Genomic DNA, 18,158 nt, shown 5'->3' on the forward strand with positions numbered 1-18,158 from the left:
GTATGCAGAAGTATATCTTAATATGTTTTGGGGTATACCAATTTCTCTCTTGCATATGTGATTTCCCTTTTGGAAACCCAGTTTTGTTCTGATCAACATGCCCAGTATTTTCATATCCTTTAGTAGCCCACAGAGAGGTGAGAAGGTGCAGAATTGTCTCCTGCATTTGATACCTTGGTGAAAAGCTGCTGAAATGGGCTCCTGGGGAAGTGAAGTTAGAGTACGCACGCGTTCTGGTGAACCACAAGTTAACTTGGAAGTTGGTGAAAATGAGTTTTTTCCAGAACTCAGTGGGCTACTTGTGTCACAGGGTTATCTAGGGAATGGTTCCTGGCTTTTGGTCATGGGTCCAGAACCATTCTGGAAATAAGGGTGCTAATTCATGTACAGATCTGTGTATCTCCAGTGAAATAATCCTGCTGAAATTTTTTCCCTTTTTTCATGTTTTTGTTTTGTTTTTTTGAGCTAGACACAGCTCCGCAACCAGCTAATTCATGAATTGATGCACCCTGTGTTGAGTGGAGAACGGCAGCCCCGGTCCATCTCAGTGGAAGGGAGTGCCCTCTTAGTGGACGCTTCTAACTGTCTAGTAGCAGATCACTTACAAAGATGTGGCTACGAGTATTCACACTCTGTTTTCTTTCCGGAAAGTGGTTTGGCCAAAGAAAAGGTAAAGTTTTCCTTTTCTGTTTTTGAGTTTTCTATTAACAGGTTTTTTCCTGGGATAACAGGAAGTGCCGCACCCTAGCGACGTATTCCTTAGCGAGTGAGGTCCATTTCTCAGTCATCTTTGAATTCACATCATACATTCGGTCACGTAACAAAGTGGAAGTACTAAAGTTGATTGTTACCAATTCCTTGGAATCTCGATCAGTCTGGTAAAATTGCGATGTGTAGAATGACTGTTTGGGAGCTAGAATTGAGCTCCCATTCGGTGTCATCTACTAAGACTCATAGTCATCACTGATGTTGAACCTGTTGTAAGATTGTTACTGTACTAGTCACAGTGCGGGTGTTACCTGTATTACAGATGAGGAGCCAGCCTCTGGAGAGGCGAGGTACTTTGCTCAAGGTCACATGATTTGTAAATATCAATGTGGGACCATAAATCTAGATCTCTAAAACGTGTTGTTCTTACTATGTTAAAGTCTCTTCAGATATTTCTGTTCCTTAGAATTATACAAGGGAAATGAGGGATAAAATAGTTTTTAAAAATCTATGGAATTCTTGGGGCGCCTGGGTGGTTCAGTGGGTTAAGCTTATGCCTTTGGCTCAGGTCATGATCTCAGGGTCCTGGGATCGAGCCCCACATCAGTCTCTCTGCTCAGCAGGGATCCTGCTTCCCCCTCTGCCTGCCTCTCTGCCTACTCGTGATCTCTGTCAAATAAATAAAATCTTTTAAAAAATAAATAAAAATCTATGGAATTCTCAAATACTAAAACACCTATTTTTACCAATTTTCTAGTTGCTTAATGTTTAACAGTGATGGTCGAGAAATCTAGTCACACTTGATTATTTTACTTTATTTTTTTAAAGATTTATTTATTTATTTGACAGAGATCACAAGTAGGCAGAGAGGCAGGCAGAGAGAGAGGAAGGGAAGCAGGCTCCCCACTGAGCAGAGAGCCCAATGCAGGGATCGATCCCAGGACCCTGGGATCATGACCCGAGCCGAAGGCCGAGGGTTTAACCCACTGAGCCAGCCAGGCGCCCCAACACTTGATTATTTTAAAGGCTGATACAGCTGACTTTGCCTATTTCTTTTAGTAGACTTAATTTTTTAAAGCGGTTGAGATTCAGAGCAAAGTTGAGCAGAAAGGAAGATATCCTATATGCTCCCTGCTCCCCCACATGCACAGCCTCCCCTGCTAGCAACATTCTTTATTATATACTTGATTTTTTTTTTTTTTTTTAAAGAGGGAAGTGGGAAGGACGCCTGGGTGACTCAGTGGGTTAAGCATCTGCCTTTGGCTCAGGTCATGATCCCAGGGTCCTGGGATTGAGCCTCGCATCAGGCTTCCTGCTCAGTGGAGAGCCTGCATCTCCCTCTGTCTGCTTGTGTTCTCTCTCTCTCAAATAAATAAATAAAATCTTTACAAAAAATAAAGAGGGAGGTAGGGAGGAGCACAAAGAGGAAAAGAGAGAATCTTAAACAGGCTCCATGCCCATTGTGGAGCTCTCAACAGGACTCGATCTCCTGACCCTGGGATCATGACCTGAGCTGAAATCAAGAGGCAGATGCTTAACCAACTGAGCCACCCAGGTGCCCCCATTATATACATTTTTTTAAAAAGATTTTATTTATTTATTTGACAGAGATCACAAGTAGGCAGAGAGGCAGGCAGAGAGGAGGAAGCAGGCTCCCCGCTGAGCAGAGAGCCCGATGTGGGGCTCGATCCCAGGACCTTGGGATCATGACCTGAGCCAAAGGCAGAGGCTTTAACCCACTGAGCCACCCAGGTGCCCCCATTATATACATTTTTGCCATAGAATCTACATTGTCATATCTTATTACCTAATGTCTATGGTTTATTTTTATTTATTTTTTAAAAGGTTTATTTGAGAGTGAGAGCAACAGGGAGCAGGAGGAGGGGTAGAGGGAAAAGCAGGCTCCCTGCTGAGCAGAGAGCCTGACTCGGGCTTGATCCCAGGCTCCAGAACCATGACCTGAGCTGAAGGCAGATGCTTAACTGCCTGAGCCACCCAGACGCCCCTAAAGTCCATAGTTTAACTCTTGGTGTTGTTTCTTTAGTTTTGTTCTTTATCTTGTCTATAATTGACTAAAAGTTCATGTTCAGATGTTTTAAGAAAATAAGAACAATGTTAGTATATGAAAATTCAAATATGCTGTATTTATTTAACAACCAAATTTTATTTGTCAACACTAGGAGTTCTTGTTTGGTCCATCAGTCTTTTAAGTTTTGTTGTTTGTTTGTTTGTTTGTTTGTTTAAAGTAAGGTCTAAGCCCAAATAGGGGCTTGAACTCAAGACCTCAAGATCAAGAGTCTTATGTTCTACTGACTGAGCCAGCCAGGCACCTCTGAGTTTCCAGTTACATTTCACAATTTTGCTTATTGCATGAGTAATAGTCAGTTACACAGTTGTTACAGCAGTAGTTAATCCGGTTCACATACTTAAAGGTTCTACTCTAAAGTGCTGTGCAGAGGGGCGCCTGGGTGGCTCAGTGGGTTAAGCTTCTGCCTTTGGCTCGGGTCATGATCTCAGGGTCCTGGGATCGAGCCCTGCATCGGGCTCTCTGCTCAGCAGGGAGCCTGCTTCTCCCCCCCCCCCCCCCGCCCCCTGCCTGCCTCTCTGCCTACTTGTGATCTCTGTCAAATAAATAAAGAAAATCTTAAAAAAAAAAAATGTTGTGCAGAATATTTTCTATAAAGGAAAAACACTTGAAAACCTATCCATGTTCTCAGGGTAAACCTTGTAAATTATGAATATTGTAGTAGAAATATATATTAAGAACAGCCACCCAAGGGGTGCCTGGGTGCCTCATTTGGTATCTGCCTTCAGCTCAGGTCATGATCCTGGAGTCCCAGGATCGGGCCCCAGCATCAGGCTCCCTGCTCAGCGGGGAGTCTGCTTATCCCTCTGCCCCTAACCCTGCTTGCTGTCTCGTTCTCTCTCAAGTAAATAAATAAAATCTTTAAAAAAAACAAATAGCCACTCAAAATGTTTAAGACTATTTTAGGTATGCTTTAGTTATTCATTCTGGTAATGACAGTAAAACTTTATTTATATTTTGAAGCAGTAATACTTTAAAAACTTAACTTCATTTGAAGGACCCTGGAATTCACACATGTATTCACTGGCTCATCACCTGTTAGAGTGTTTGTAATCCATAAGGCGTTAACCATTTAGACATATTAGACCTATTGTCTTCAGTGTGTAATAGTTGGAGGTTAATTATGTGATCAAGAAAAATATTTTATCCTTGTGACTTTAATATGTTATCAATAGTATAAGAAAGTGCTTCAATTTTATTTTAGCATGATCAAAATATTTTTAAATTTGGTCTGAACCATGATTCTTAGTCTTCAGAAATGTCCTAGTTTGTCATTTAAACACTGATGTAAAAATATGTCTAACTTTTCTTTTCCTTAAGGTATTTACTATGGAAGATCTATTACAACTCATTAAAATCAACCCTGAATCCAGTCTCTACAAATCACTGGTAGGATTGTTTAGTTTTTATAACCTGCTTTGGTCTGTTAATTGTAACTGAACAGTTGAATAAAGATAAAATATTTTCTTTTAACAGGTTTCAGGATTTGATAAAGAAAACAAAGGTAGGAGCCTTCATCTTTGTAGAAAATAGCAACATTTTTGTCATGTACTTTTTCCTGTAAAACTATGAAAGTAATAATATTGAGGGGTATGAGTAGGGAATTTAATATGAATTTGAGTTTCCATGCTGTGACAGTACTTACCTTCTTACCTAATATTTTTAAAAGATTTTATTTAAGTAATCTCTGCACCCAACGTGGAGCTTGAAATCATGACCCTAAGATCAGGAGTCACACGCCCCACTGACTGAGCCAGCCAGGCACCCCAATACCTTACCTTTTAAATAGAACAATTCATCTATTTTGACAGATGTCAGTCACTTCCCTAAATTCTATTCTTGATTACCTTTAGATACTAAAAAACCCCCACAACTATAGACAGAAGTTGATAGAACCCTAGAAATGATGTGAAAGCTGCATTTTGTAAAGATACCCACTGTTGGGAACATTTCCACACACACAAACTAACGATTTTAAGGCTAGGTGTCTTTAGTCTAGATTTCCCCCTCAAGTAAAGTTCCTAGATTCGTAATATTTGCTTAAAGAATGAAGTATCAGGTCAGTGTAAGTGTTACATATATACTTTTTATTAAGCGTTTATATGAGCCTGATAAATTGCTTTATTCTTGGGCTTGATAATAACCTTCATAGAGTCCATAACATGCCAGATCATGAGCTAGACTTGACGATAGACTTTGTGGCATGAAATAAAGCTGGTAACTTGGATGAAATGCATACTCTTTAGGTCTGTTGTAAATAATCTGTAATATTACATAGTGGCCCTTTTGTGTTGGTGAGCTCCAGGGTTTTGTCTGTTGCCAGTATTGCCACCATCCCCAGTAGGGCATTCAGTGAGAACTTAACTTTCAGCAAACATTTGAGTACTTAGTTTCTGCCAGCCATTAGTGTATGACTTAATTGCCTCGTCTCTTGGGAGTAACGTAGCAGAGGACGAGTAAACCAGATCACGGGACATTATGGAGTGCCTGCAAAGTAGGTCATCCATACTGAGCTTTGGTATGGCGAGTGATCCTATATTCGGTATTCCAAGACGGTACTGTCTAATGTCAGTTTCCTGTAGTGATGGGGGGACTTGTGTCTCTGCTGTCTGATATGGTCGCCACTAGCCATGTATGGCTGTTAAACATTTGAAATGTGGCTAGTGTAACTGAAGAATTGAATCTTAAGTTTAAATAGCCACACACGAATAGTTCTTATCCTGTTGCACAGGGCACGCAGATCTAAGGGAGATAACGCTTATCTGGACCTTAACTCTCCTTTCAGAAGGAAACTCGGGGCCTAAAGGGATATTAGGAAATAGTCCACTTATTACAGGTATTTCATATTCTCTTGAAAAATAGTTTTTCACCTTTATACACTGTCAAAATGCTTTTGGTTTGGAAAGACATGTGGTTAAAAGCTCTTCCCGGCTTCACCCAGCCTCCTAGCGTAAGTTCTGAAATTCAGAAAAACTGCATAGTAGACATGTCAGGCATCCTCATGGCAAAATTTGGGTAGAACTTTTTGCTTACACTAAAATAGCTATTGTTAAAATGAAATAATTTAAACAATTCGTGGCTTCCAATTAAGAAATTGAGAACATAGGGGCACCTGGGTGGCTCAGTGGGTTAAAGCCTCTGCCTTCGGCTCAGGTCATGATCCCAGGGTCCTGGGATCGAGCCCCGCATCGGGCTCTCTGCTCAGCAGGAAGCCTGCTTCCTCCTCTCTCTGCCTGCCTCTCTGCCTACTTGTGATCTTTGTCTGCCAAATAAATAAATAAAATCTTAAAAAAAAAAAAAAAGAAATTGAGAACATAGAAAACACGTAGGAAGATATTTTGTGTCTGTTGTTTAGGCCCTAGCAGAGTCCTGTTTATAGTTTTATTTTACTCTGTCTTTCGAGGGTGCTGGGTTGTTGAATGGCTGTAGTACTTTCCCCCTAGATTACACTTATGCATTCTTTCCATCCCCAACTTCTCAGAGATAATAATGCCGAGAAAAAAGCTGTGTAGAGAATTTGGATGGGGCAGAACATTTAAACATTGGCTCTTTATTTTCTGGAACTTAAAATCTTTACCTGTGATGGGTAAAACAGTAGCTACGTATATCAGCGGGACAGAACAGTGAGCCCAGCAATCAGTCTACACAAATACAGTTGACCCTTGGACAACACAGGGATTAGGGGCTCTGACCCCCCCCTCCTCACCGGGGCTGCTGCACAGTCCCAAATCCACTAGAATTGTTGACTCCCCCAAAACGAATAGCCTGCTGTTGACTGGAACCCTTACTGATAAACTGTCAACACATATTTCGTGTGTTAAATATATGGTATACCATACTCTCAAAGTAAGCTAGAGAAAAACATGTCATTAAGAATCAAAGAGAAAATACATTAGCAGTACTGATCTATATTGATTGAAAAAAATCCCCATGTAAAGCCTGTGTTAAGGGTCAACTGTATAGTCAACTGATTTTTGATAAAGGGTGAAAGTATTTCAAGGGAGGAATGATGTCTCTTCCATACGTGGTGCTGGAACAATTGGACACTCATACACAAAAACGAACCTAGACACAGACCTTCTACCTTATGTAAGAATTAAAGTAAATAGTAGATCTAATTTTAAGTATCAAACTATTAAACTTATGTCAGAAAACATTAAAAAATGTATGTGACCTTCAGTTTGGTGATGAGATAGAATATTAAAAGCATATATATGAAGAAAAAAGTAGACCAGTTAGACTCTATTAAAATCAAAAATATCTGCTCTGAAAGACACGGAGCATGAAAAGACAAGCCCCGGACTGGGAGAAAATATTTGCAAAGGCCTCATCTCCTAAAAGACATATCAAAAATATACAAAGAACTCCTAAAGAGACAACACAGTTTAAAAATAGGTAAAGGATCTGAACAGACAAGTCACCAAAGAAGATCTGGAGATGGCAAGTAAGCATACAAAAAGTTCAATGGCACTTGTTACCAGGGCAGTGTGAATTAAAACAACAAAGAGATCTCCCCATGCCCCAGTTAGAGCGGCGGAAATCCAGACCTTACAACACAAGGTGGTGAGGATGCGGAGCCACAGGAACTCCCATTCATTGATAGTGTCACTGCCAAATGCTGTAGGCATTTGGGGAGATCGGTGGTTTCTCACAAAGCTAAACCTAGTCTTGCCATACCATCCGACAGTGATGCTCCTAGTTGTTTACCCAACTGTTTGAAAAACTTAGGGCCACATAGATCCCCAGACAGAAATGTTTATAGCAACTTTATCATAATTGCCAGAAATCGGGAGCAGCCAAAATGTCCTTGAGTAGGTGAATGGGTAAACAAGCTGTGGTACATCCAGACAATGGAATACTGTTTGGCTCAAAGGAATGAATTGTCAGTCCATGCCAAAACAAAAGCTGGGGCACTGGGTGGTGTGGCTGGTTAAGCGTCTGACTCTTGGTTTTGCCTCAGGTCATGATGTCAGGGTCCGGGATTGAGCCCTGCATCAGGCTCCTTGCTCAGTGGGGAGCCTGCTTTTCCCTCTCCCTCTCCCCCTCCCCTCTGCTTGTGCTCGGGCTATCAAATAAAGTCTTAAAAAGTTGAAAAAAAAAAAACTATAGAGCTGGTCAGTGGGTTGGTGGTTGCCAGGGATTTGGAGGGAAGGGGTATAAGAGGTTGAATAGGTGAAGCATAGGGGATTTTTTAGGGTCCTGAAGGTATTTTGTAGGATACTGTAATGGTAGGATATATAGCTCTAGATATTGGTCAAATCCTGTAGAACTTTATAGTACAAAGGGTGAACCTTAATGTATGCAAATTTAGGAGGTCAGGTGATCCCAGGATGGACTGCAGACTGTGCCCAAACCAACTAATAACCTCACCGGAGGGGATGGGGAAAAAAAAGAACCTGAGCTTGACCAGCTTTGGAAATGAAACCGTGAGGCTAAAAGCAAATGAAACTGTATATAGGCACCATGTTCAGGGTGATAGTTATTTCTCATGGAGGTACTGGTTAACAGTTTGGAAACCATTGTACATGTGTGCTGGAACTGCACAGTTAACCAGATGGGTAGTAGAGGGTGAGCGCCGAGTTTCTCAGCGTTAGAGTGCAGCTTCACGGATCGGTAAGGGGAAGAGGCTGGAATGATCCGCGTGGGAATGGGTTTGTTGGATCCCTCAGGAGAAGCTCAAGTTTAGCTTGATACAGATGCAGAGGATATACAGAGGTGTTTACAGATACGTGTCTACACAGGTTAGTGGAACACTTAGATTTCCTTGTTCTGGAGGCTGAGAGGGCCTAGAGGCAGTGACACCCCAGTAGCCACGAGCACACCCACTGCCCCGTTTGGAGCACTACGCTTTGGATTCCAATACCATTCTGTAATAATAGGAGCCAAGGCTGCTGGGAGCAATGGCTCGTTCCAGGACTGGGGAAGAGAGTGTACAAGATGAGCCTGGATCTTTTACAGTGCTAGATGAAAGGAAGGGCTCAATTAAAAAAAAAAAAGAAAATCCACTGTGAAAGACCTTCCAAAGGCCAAAGCTAGAACAAATGGAGCAACAAAATAAAATACTGGATTATATAAAAATGTTACATGATCACAGAGGAGTTGAAATACAATGTGTAAAATACCCATGGGTCCATACCAATGTAAATGAATGCTTGAATAAATGAGAGTAGAGAATTCCTTCTTAGAGGGGATGTGTATGTCGGGGAGGGGAGTGAGGGAAGTGAACTAATTAGGGGCCCTTAAATAGTACTACGGAACTGGGAAAAGGTGACCATTCTTCACCTAGAACGAGTGAGGGGGAAGAGCAGACCTCGGGAGACTGTCTACTGCAGGATCTCGAAGAACATTTCTGCAGTATGCCTACCTTTTCTATAAAGGCAGAGCAGACACCCCTGAGCATAATAGTAGCAGGAAGGTGTGAGGAGAGGACAGGAGGACTGGGAGGAAAAGGTCCGGAGATCAGTGGATGAGCCCAAGAGGAATTGCAAGCAATGGCTGTGAAAGGACGGAGTGTAGGTCACATTAGAGGAAGTGACAAACAGTAGATTTTAAAAATTCTTCAGAAAAGGGAAAAAACAAAAAGGCCTTTAACTTGGCTGATACAAAAGCCAAGTCCTTCCAGCTGTTTTAAGGAACAAAAAACTTCTAAATGTATACTCATGGTTTAAAAAAAAAAGTTTCAAACTATTCAGAAAAGTATAAAGTGAAAGAAGAGTGGAAATTGCTGCCCGTGTTCTGTAATCTCCCTCTCCGCTGATACGTAGAATGGTTTATCCTGCCAGAATTTTGTTCATGAATGTGAAAGTCTGTGTGATTAAAACACACACCTAATCATAAATGGGATCATATTATCCTGTTTGGCAATTTGTTTATTCACTAACACTTCTTTGTATATTCAGACTAATTATTTTTATTTTAATTTTTTTTAAGATTTTATTTATTTATTTGACAGACAGAGATCCCAGGCAGGCAGAGAGGCAGGCAGAGAGAGAGGGGGAAGCAGGCTCCCTGCCGAGCAGAGAGCCCGATGCGGGGCCCGAGGGATCACGACCTGAGCCGAAGGCAGAGGCTTTAACCCACTGAGCCACCTAGGCGCCCCAGACTAATTATTTTAAAGAACGTATTTAACCCCTATCGGTGGAGAGTTTATTGTTTATTGTTTTGCCACTGGAAGCACTCGGTGTGTACAGCACACTGTTTGTGCGCCTCTGGAAGTACAGCTGTGTAAACTTAGGGAAGCGGAATGCTGAGGTCAAAGGGCATGTGCATTTGAGCATATACAGACCCCGACAAAATTCCCTCCCAAGCGAACGAGCGTGTCTATTTCCCCATTCCCCTGTTTGGAAGAAGTTGACTTCAACCCTCATGGATGACTTTGAGAGGTTCCGGAGTTCAGTGGGGGAAGTCAGTGCACATGTGGTAGAAAATAGCGAGACGACTAGAGCCGGAGCCTGACGATGGGACGGAATTGCTGCATTCTCAGGGTCAGACTTGAGCAGGTGGGTTGCTTCTTACGGATGAGCAGAGGAAGTGGTTTCCTGACACGCAATCTACTGGCGAAGATGCCATGAAGGTTGTTGAAATGACAACAAAGGGTTTACGTTATTACATACATGTAGTGCCAGGTTTCGAGAGGATTGACTCCGGTTTTGAAAGCGGGTCTATTTTGAGTAAATCATGTGCTGCAGAGAACTCATGGAAAGAGGGGTCAGTGCGGCTGACTTCAGTGCTGTCCCGCTGTTGGCCACAGCCACCCCACCTCCAGCAACCACCACCCTGATCAGTTATCAGCCATCAACACCAAGGCAAGACCCTCCACCAGCCAGACTGTGTGTGACTGGCCGAAAGCTCAAATGATGGCTCGCATTTTTAGCAGTATTTTTTAAATTAAGATAAGTATGTTGCTTTTTTTAGACATAATGAATGCTGTTGCGCACTTAGCAGACCTGAGTATAGTGGGAATATTACTTCTGTATGTACTGGGAAACATTCATTAGACTTGATTCATTGTGATACTCACTGTATTGCACTGGTCTGAAACTGAAGTGGCAGGATCACGAAGGTATTCCTGTTTGTTCTTAATGGATGTGCTCCACTTAATTTAATGCCATAATTGATGAATCCAGCAGCATTATGGACAATGCAATCGTGAACACTATTTTGTGTGTGTATGTATATGTATACGCACGCATATACACACATGTATATATGTGTATATGTATATATACACATACATTTTTCAATAAAAATGTATTTGTATAATAATACAAAATGCAGAAGTTATAGCTTGGTGAAACCATCAAAAAATAAATGTACCCAGCACAAGAAATAGAACAATGCCAGCATCACTACGCTTTCCCTATTTCCCAGCCTTCACTGCTATTCTGATATCTAGCACCGTGGATTATTAATGCCTGTTTTTACACTTTATATGCATGGACTCCTGCAATATGTCATGAGTATGGCTTCTTTCTTTCAGCGTTATGACATTGATTCAGACTGCTTCAGCATTGGTTTGTTCACATTAATTGCTATGTATTATTTCATTGCCTGAGTATGCTGTTATTTTTTAATTCAATTATTAATATAGTGGTATATCAGTTTCAGGTATACAGTATGATGATTCAACAATTCTGTATCTTTCTCAGTACTAATTGTAACAAGTATACTCTTAATCCCCTTTTTCTGTTTCACTCATCTCCCCACCCACCTCCCCTCTGGCAACCATTAGTTCTCTGTATTTGAATCTGTCTCTTTTTCCTTTGTTTTTCCACTTATTTCTTAAATTCCACATGCAAATGAAGTCATATGATGTTTCTCTGACATTTCACTTAGCATTATACCCTGTACGTCCATGTTATTGCAAATGGCAAGATTTCATTCTTTTTAATGGCTGAGTGACAATTCTGTTGTATGCCTATCTTCTTTATCCATTCATCTATTGAGGGGCGCTTGGGTGGCTCAGTAGGTTAAAGCTTCTGGCTCAGGTCCTGATCTAAGGGTCCTGGGATCAAGCCCTGCATCAGGCTCTCTGCTCAGCAGGGAGCCTGCTTCTCCCTCTCTCTCGCCTGCCTCTCTGCCTACTTGTGATCTCTCTCTCTGTCAAGTAAATAAATAAAATCTTAAAAAAAAAAAAAAAAGAAAAGAAAAAAGAAAGCCACTTAAGTTGTTTCTGTATCTTGCTTGTTGTAAATGAAGCTGCCGTAAACAAAGGGGTGCATAGATCTTTTCAAAGTAGTGCTTTTGTATGCTTTGGGTAAAACACCAGTACTGGAATTACTGGATCATATGGTGATTCTGTTTCTAATTTTTTGAGGAACCTCCATACTATTTCCCATAGTGGCTGCACCCATTTGCATTTGCACCAGCAGTGCACTAGGGTTCCCTTTTCTCCACATTCTTGCCAACACTTGTTGTTTCTTGTGCTGTTGCTTTTAGCCCTTCGGAGAGGTGTGAGGTGAGAGCTCCTTATGGCTTTGTTTGCATTTCCCTGATGATGAGTGATGGTGAGCATCTTTTCATTTGTCTGTTGGCCATCTGGATGGTTTTGGAAAGATGTGTATTCAGGTCCTCTGCCCATTTATTTATCAGATCGTTCTGTTGTGTTGAATTGTGTAAGGCCTTTATAGATTTTGGACTTTAATCCCTTTTTGGGTGTATCATTTGCAAGGGTTTTCTGCCATTCGGTAGGTTGCCTTTTTGTTTTGTTGATGGTTTCCTTTGCTGTGCAAAAGCTCATTATTTTGATGTAGTCCCGGTGGTTTAATTTTGCTTTTGTTGCCTTTGTCTGAGGAGACTTGTCTAGAAAAATGTTTCTACATCCGATGCCAGAGATATTACACCCTGTGTTTTCTTCTAGGAATTTTATGGTTTTGGTCTCACATTTAAGACTTTAATCCATCTTGAGCCATTTTTTGTGTGTGGTGTAAGAAAGTGGTCCAGTTTCATTGTTTTGCATGTAGCTGTCCATTTGTTGAAGAGCTTTACTTTCCCCATGATATATTCTTGCCTCCTTTGTTGTAGGAGTTCACGCTTAATTGACCAGATAAGCATGGGTTTATTTCTGAACTCTCCTTTGGGTTCCATTATCTATGTGTGTGATGTTACGTCAGTACCATACTGTTTTGATATCTACAGCTTTGTAGTATATCTTGCAGTCTGGAATTGTGATACCTCCAGCTTTGTTCTTCTTTCTAAAGGTTGTTTTGGCTCTTTGGGGATCTTTTGTGGTTCCATACAAATTTTAGGATTATTCTAATTCTATGAAAAATGCTGTTGGTATTTTGATAGACATTGCATTGAATCTGTAGGTTTTGGTTAGTATGGAGCTTTTAACAGTACTGGCTCTTTCGGTTCGTGAGCATGAAATACCTTTCCATTTGTGTCATCTTCAGTTTCTTTCATCAGTATTTTATAGTTTCATAGTGTAGGTCTTTCAGCTCCTTCATTAAGTTTATTTCTAGGTATTTTATTTTTGGTGCTCTTGTAAATGCCATTATTTTAATTAAAAAAAATAAACCTACTTTGTTGAGAGTGTTTTATCATGAATTGTTGTACTTTGTTAAATCCTTTTTCTTCACCAGTTGAGATGAGCATATGGTTTTTATCTTTTCCATTATTAATGTGATATATCACCTTGATTGATTTGCAGATATTTGTACCACACTTGTATCTGTGGAATAAATCCCACTTGATCATAGTGAATAATTTTTATAATGTTGGATTCGATTTGCCAATATTTTGTTGAGGATTTTTACATCTGTCTTCATCAGAGATATTGGCCTATAGTCTTTTGTGGCTTTTTGTTTGGTTTTTGCTTTGTTTTGGTAGTGTCTTTATCTGATTTTGGTATCGGTAATTCTGGCCTTGTAGAATGAATTTGGAATCTTCCCTTTCCCTCTGTTTTTGGTAATAGTTTTATCTTTATTTTTTCAAAGATTTTATTTATTTATTTGAAAGAGAGCGAGCACGGGCAGGTGGAGGGGCGGAAGCAGGGAGCCCAACACGGGGCTCGATCTCAGGACCCTGGGACCATGACCTGAACCAAAGGCAGAGGCTTTAACCCACTGAGCCACCCAGGCACCCCTGTGCCTGTGTTTTTAATCTTAGCAGTCTTACTGGGAAAATACAGTCTCTCTGTTGTAATATTTTGCATTTATTTATAATTTTGTTCACGTTTGACAGTTAAACATTTTTTGCGTGTAAACTTTGTCCATGTCTTGTTGTATTTTTCCGTTTGTTCTTACTGGTTCTAAGAGCTGATTGATATTATGAAAATTAGTCCTCTGTTTCCATATTATTACCGCAAATGTTTTTTTCCAGTGTATCACTTGTCTTTTGACTTCATTTCATGCTGTATAGGTTTCTGATTTTTACATTGCTAGACTGATATTTATCCTTATTGCTTCTAGGTTTTGTGCCATGTTTGCAAAGGCCTTTCCTTAGAAATTATTCTTAAAAGATATAGAATGGAGAAAAGGATAATGTTTTATTTCATTTTTAAAAAATTTTTCTTTTTTTTTAGGATTTTATTTATTTATTTGACAGACAGAGATCACAAGTAGGCAGAGAGAGAGGGGGAAGCAGGCTCCCCGCTGAGCAGAGAGTCTGATGCAGGGTTTGATCCCAGGACTCCGGGGTCATGACCTGAGCCGAAGGCAGAGGCTTTAACCCACTGAGCCACCCAGGCACCCCAAGGATAATGTTTTAAAACCAAGATTATATAAACAGTGACTGAGCAATGGTTAAATGAAAGAAATTGTGCCGTGAAACGATATTATACGCTTTGTGTCTTTTAGGTTTTCTCATGCAGTTTTTAAGAGAATTGGCAGAATATCATCAGTCCAAAGTGAGCCGTGATACGGAAACGCAGACAAATTCAACTTTTCCTAGCAAAGACTCTCTTGGTAACTGTAGCCTTCTTTCAGAATTTTAATTGTTCTGTTTTCTCTTCAAATGACAATGATTTGATTTACTGTCTTCTGAGCTTGTTCCTTGACCGGGAGGGATGCAACCCACAGGTGGTGGGGGGGCTCGTTTCCTCTGGCATCACTCTGGGAAGGGACCCGAACTTCTCTCCAGTACTGCTCCCTCCCCTTGTGACTGCTAAGGCTACACCTTCCACGTCTCAAGGGGACCCCAAAGGCCCATGTTCTTCCTTGTGTGTTGCATTCAACCTCTCTTAACTGGTAGGTTCTTCCCTGTAACTTAATTTTATAGCCACTACCTGAGAATATCCTAGACTACTTGCACTGTAGAAAACTAGAGAAGTTAGTGGTGTATCACTTCAGTTTATAGTTGAGGAAATGGGGGTCCACAGGGGAAGAGCAACTTGGAAGGAAGTCTGGGGCAGAACTGATATTAGAGTCCAAGTTTTCTGAAATTATGTGATTAATCGATTTCTTGGCCCTTCCCGAGTCTTAAGGAGTAATGGTGCTTTTAACCTATAAGAAGATAAGCCTATAATCTGTAAAAGTTACACTGTATAACGAGGCCTTTAATTTATTTTGGCATAGGTTTTATTCCATTGGGAACATTGTATGTGCTTATTCTAGAGCAGTGCTGTCCAATAATATGAGCCACGTGTGTAATTTTTAATTGCCTGGTAGCCATAGTAAAAAAAAAAAACACAACAAAAAACAAAAAAACCCACAGGTGACTTTGTTTTAATATATTTTATTTAACTCAATATGACCAAAATATTATTAATATTAAAAAAAATCAATATTAATATTAAAAAAAACTAATGAGATTAGTTTAGATAAAATTTCTATGTTCAGTCCTTTTTTATTTAACTATTTTATAAAATAAAAAAGTCCTATAAAATAGGACTATAAAATAGTTCAGTCCTTTTTTATTTAACTATTTTATAAAATAAAAAAGTCCTATAAAATAGGATTATAAAATAGTCCTATTTTATTTAACTCAATATGACCAAAATATTATTAATATTAAAAAATTAATCAATATTAATCAATATTAAAAAAAGACTAATGAGATTAGTTTAGATAAAATTTCTATGTTCAGTCCTTAAAATCTGGTGTATCTTTTACACTTAGAGCACATGTCAGTTCAGATGGTCACATTTTGTCTGCTCAGTGGGCTCATGCGTCCTCTATTGAACAGTAACAATTACAGAGCATTTGGAAAATACAGAAAGGACAACGGAAAGTATGTCTAAAATTCTCTAAAGGGACGAACACTGCTGGTACCTCTGCCAGCCTTTTACCCTGTGTATCTTCTTTGGTGGGTGTTGGTGGTGGTCCTCTAGGTCGAGGTTTGCATGCTGCGTGGCTCATGCTGATCTGCAGTTGGTTTGAGGGCTGTGGGTACTGGAGATGGCAGGAGACTGCGGGACAGTCCGTGGGCCTGGTCTTAGTCCCCGTTAGGCCGTTACGTAGTTGCTTAGCCCTCTAGGACTCACTTAAACTGTAGGGGCCACTTGCCTTTCCTAGAAAGCAGAGGAGTCGAAGTACATGATCTTTATTTTGAGGTCAGTGTTCTGAACGTGTGAGTCACACCTTTAACCAAAGTCCACTGAAAGTGCTCTCTGCCTTGGCACTTAGGGACTGGAAAGAGAAGCCAGTGTTTTCTGGCTTATACTGTACACTTTGCTTTCTTCGCCCCTGACATTTGAGGATGAAAAATTTCCAACACACAGAAAGGTTGAAACAGTTAGATGCTGAACACTCGTGTACCTAGATTCTCCCAGTAAATTTGTGTGATACTTGCTCAAGCCCTTGTCTGTCCCATCCGTTAATCCGTCTTAATTTTTTGATGTTTCAGAGTCAGTTGCAGAGATCCCTATACTTCCCTCTAAGTATACTCTTCGCTTTTGAACAGAGCTTTAGCCTCTTGCTCACCTGACCGCATCTCTCTATCCTAACTTCCCGTGTTGTTGTTTTTTTAATAGTGAAAAAGCTTCAGCTCATTGATGACCAGTTTGGTGATGCTTACCCTCGGTATCCCAAGTTAGAATCTTTAGAACTAAAGTTAAATGCGTATAAGAGAGAAATAGAACAGCAGCTTCGGGAAGAAATGTGTCAAAAGGTAAGTTGTATCTTGTTGCTCTTAGCAAGGGTGATACTGGTGCTTGTCTTTTAATGTCTTAGTCTTAGGTGTAAGGGAGAAAATGTGGAATCTTTACAATGAATGTGATAAACTATTGCACATATTCTATCTAATGTCATTTTTTGGTGCTTTTTGAATGAACGCTACAGGTACAGTGAATGAGAGGAAACTAAAGATGAGTTAAACTAATGTATTTAAGCGCAGCATTCATGTTAACCCTAACCATCAAGAGAGAAGTTATTTCTTTAGTATAGTTATTGGTATTTACAGTTATTTGTAATCAATTGGCAGTTTAAGTATTTTAAAGATACGGAAATAGCAAAAGTTAAAATGGAAGAGAAAAGAAAGGCTGAGAGGGAATTAGCTGAGTTCCGGAACGAACTGGAGCGAGCTTGTCAAGCAAAATCTGAAGTCCTCATTTCTCGGGAAAAGATGGCCCTTGAGAGAATTCAAAAGCACCAAGAGGTAACATTTTCAAATTATTTTCTGGGTGTCTGTTTCCTGCAGCTCTTAGTAGAGGGGCTCAAGGTCCGAGACTGGGATGGGGCAGTCAGTCAGACAGGACAGAGCCCTACGAGAGTGCTAGGGATTGGGCTCAAGGGCACAAGTAGAAGGATCGGCCTATAAGCGATATGCAGACTTCATTCCTCCGAAATTGCTGGAAGGAAAGAACTGTGAGTGCGAACATCCATGTGGGGATTGTGAGAAACTCACACTGAATAAGCTCCGTCCTCTCGGGCAGGTTTGAGGGTTAGGGGGCAGCTTCCAGAAGAGGATCAGCAGTTGCGAAATGGCTGTGTTGGGGGGAGAGGCAGAGCAACGCCCCAAAGCAGACAGGACGGCTGGCGCTGTGTTGAGGGCCCAGCTGAGATGGGCAGCCTGCGCCTGATATCGACCAAACCGGGCGCTTGTGGGCGATTGTCCTGTTCCAGTTCTTGGGAGGCCTTGTAAGGTCAGTGAGGGTAGAAAGGGGCCCTTGTGGAGTGGAGCTTTATAGAGCTGAAGTGACTTGGCTTGACAAAGGCAGCCTGTTTAATTGACGATTTTGGGGTTCAGTGGGGTGGTGAAGGGAGCCAGTAGGGAAGCTGCTAACCCAGGGGAGAAGGGAGGGCCATGTGGCAATGTCCGAGACCTCAAGGACTAGGTCTGGGGCTACCGACAGGAGGACGGATAAGTGTGGGTCAAGAGGTTAGGGTTTCAGGCCGACTGGCAACAACACGCTGTGTGCTGCCATTGGGTCAAAGCGCGGGGTCCCCAAGTAGCGGAGTGCAGGCCTGCAGAAGTCAGCCAGGTG

At 41.0% G+C, this 18,158-nt stretch overlaps 1 protein-coding gene across 8 annotated transcripts in view; it reads left to right on the forward strand.

The window, feature by feature from the left end:
* Window positions 1-18,158, forward strand: part of OFD1 (OFD1 centriole and centriolar satellite protein) — a 54,318-nt gene that overhangs the window by 13,218 nt on the left and 22,942 nt on the right. For 5 of the 8 annotated variants that reach the window (XM_080794811.1, XM_080794815.1, XM_080794814.1 and 2 more), the window contains exons 3-8: window positions 470-670; window positions 4,115-4,183; window positions 4,271-4,298; window positions 14,593-14,700; window positions 16,707-16,843; window positions 17,156-17,329. In XM_080794811.1, the coding sequence (XP_080650937.1) occupies window positions 470-670; window positions 4,115-4,183; window positions 4,271-4,298; window positions 14,593-14,700; window positions 16,707-16,843; window positions 17,156-17,329 (717 nt within the window). The remainder of the gene's footprint in view (window positions 1-469; window positions 671-4,114; window positions 4,184-4,270; window positions 4,299-14,592; window positions 14,701-16,706; window positions 16,844-17,155; window positions 17,330-18,158) is intronic. The other 3 variants (XR_013966282.1, XM_080794816.1, XM_080794817.1) reach the window with 1 other exon arrangement.

Source organism: Martes martes (genome assembly GCF_963455335.1).
Source record: "Martes martes genome assembly, chromosome: X".
NCBI lineage: Eukaryota > Metazoa > Chordata > Mammalia > Carnivora > Mustelidae > Martes > Martes martes.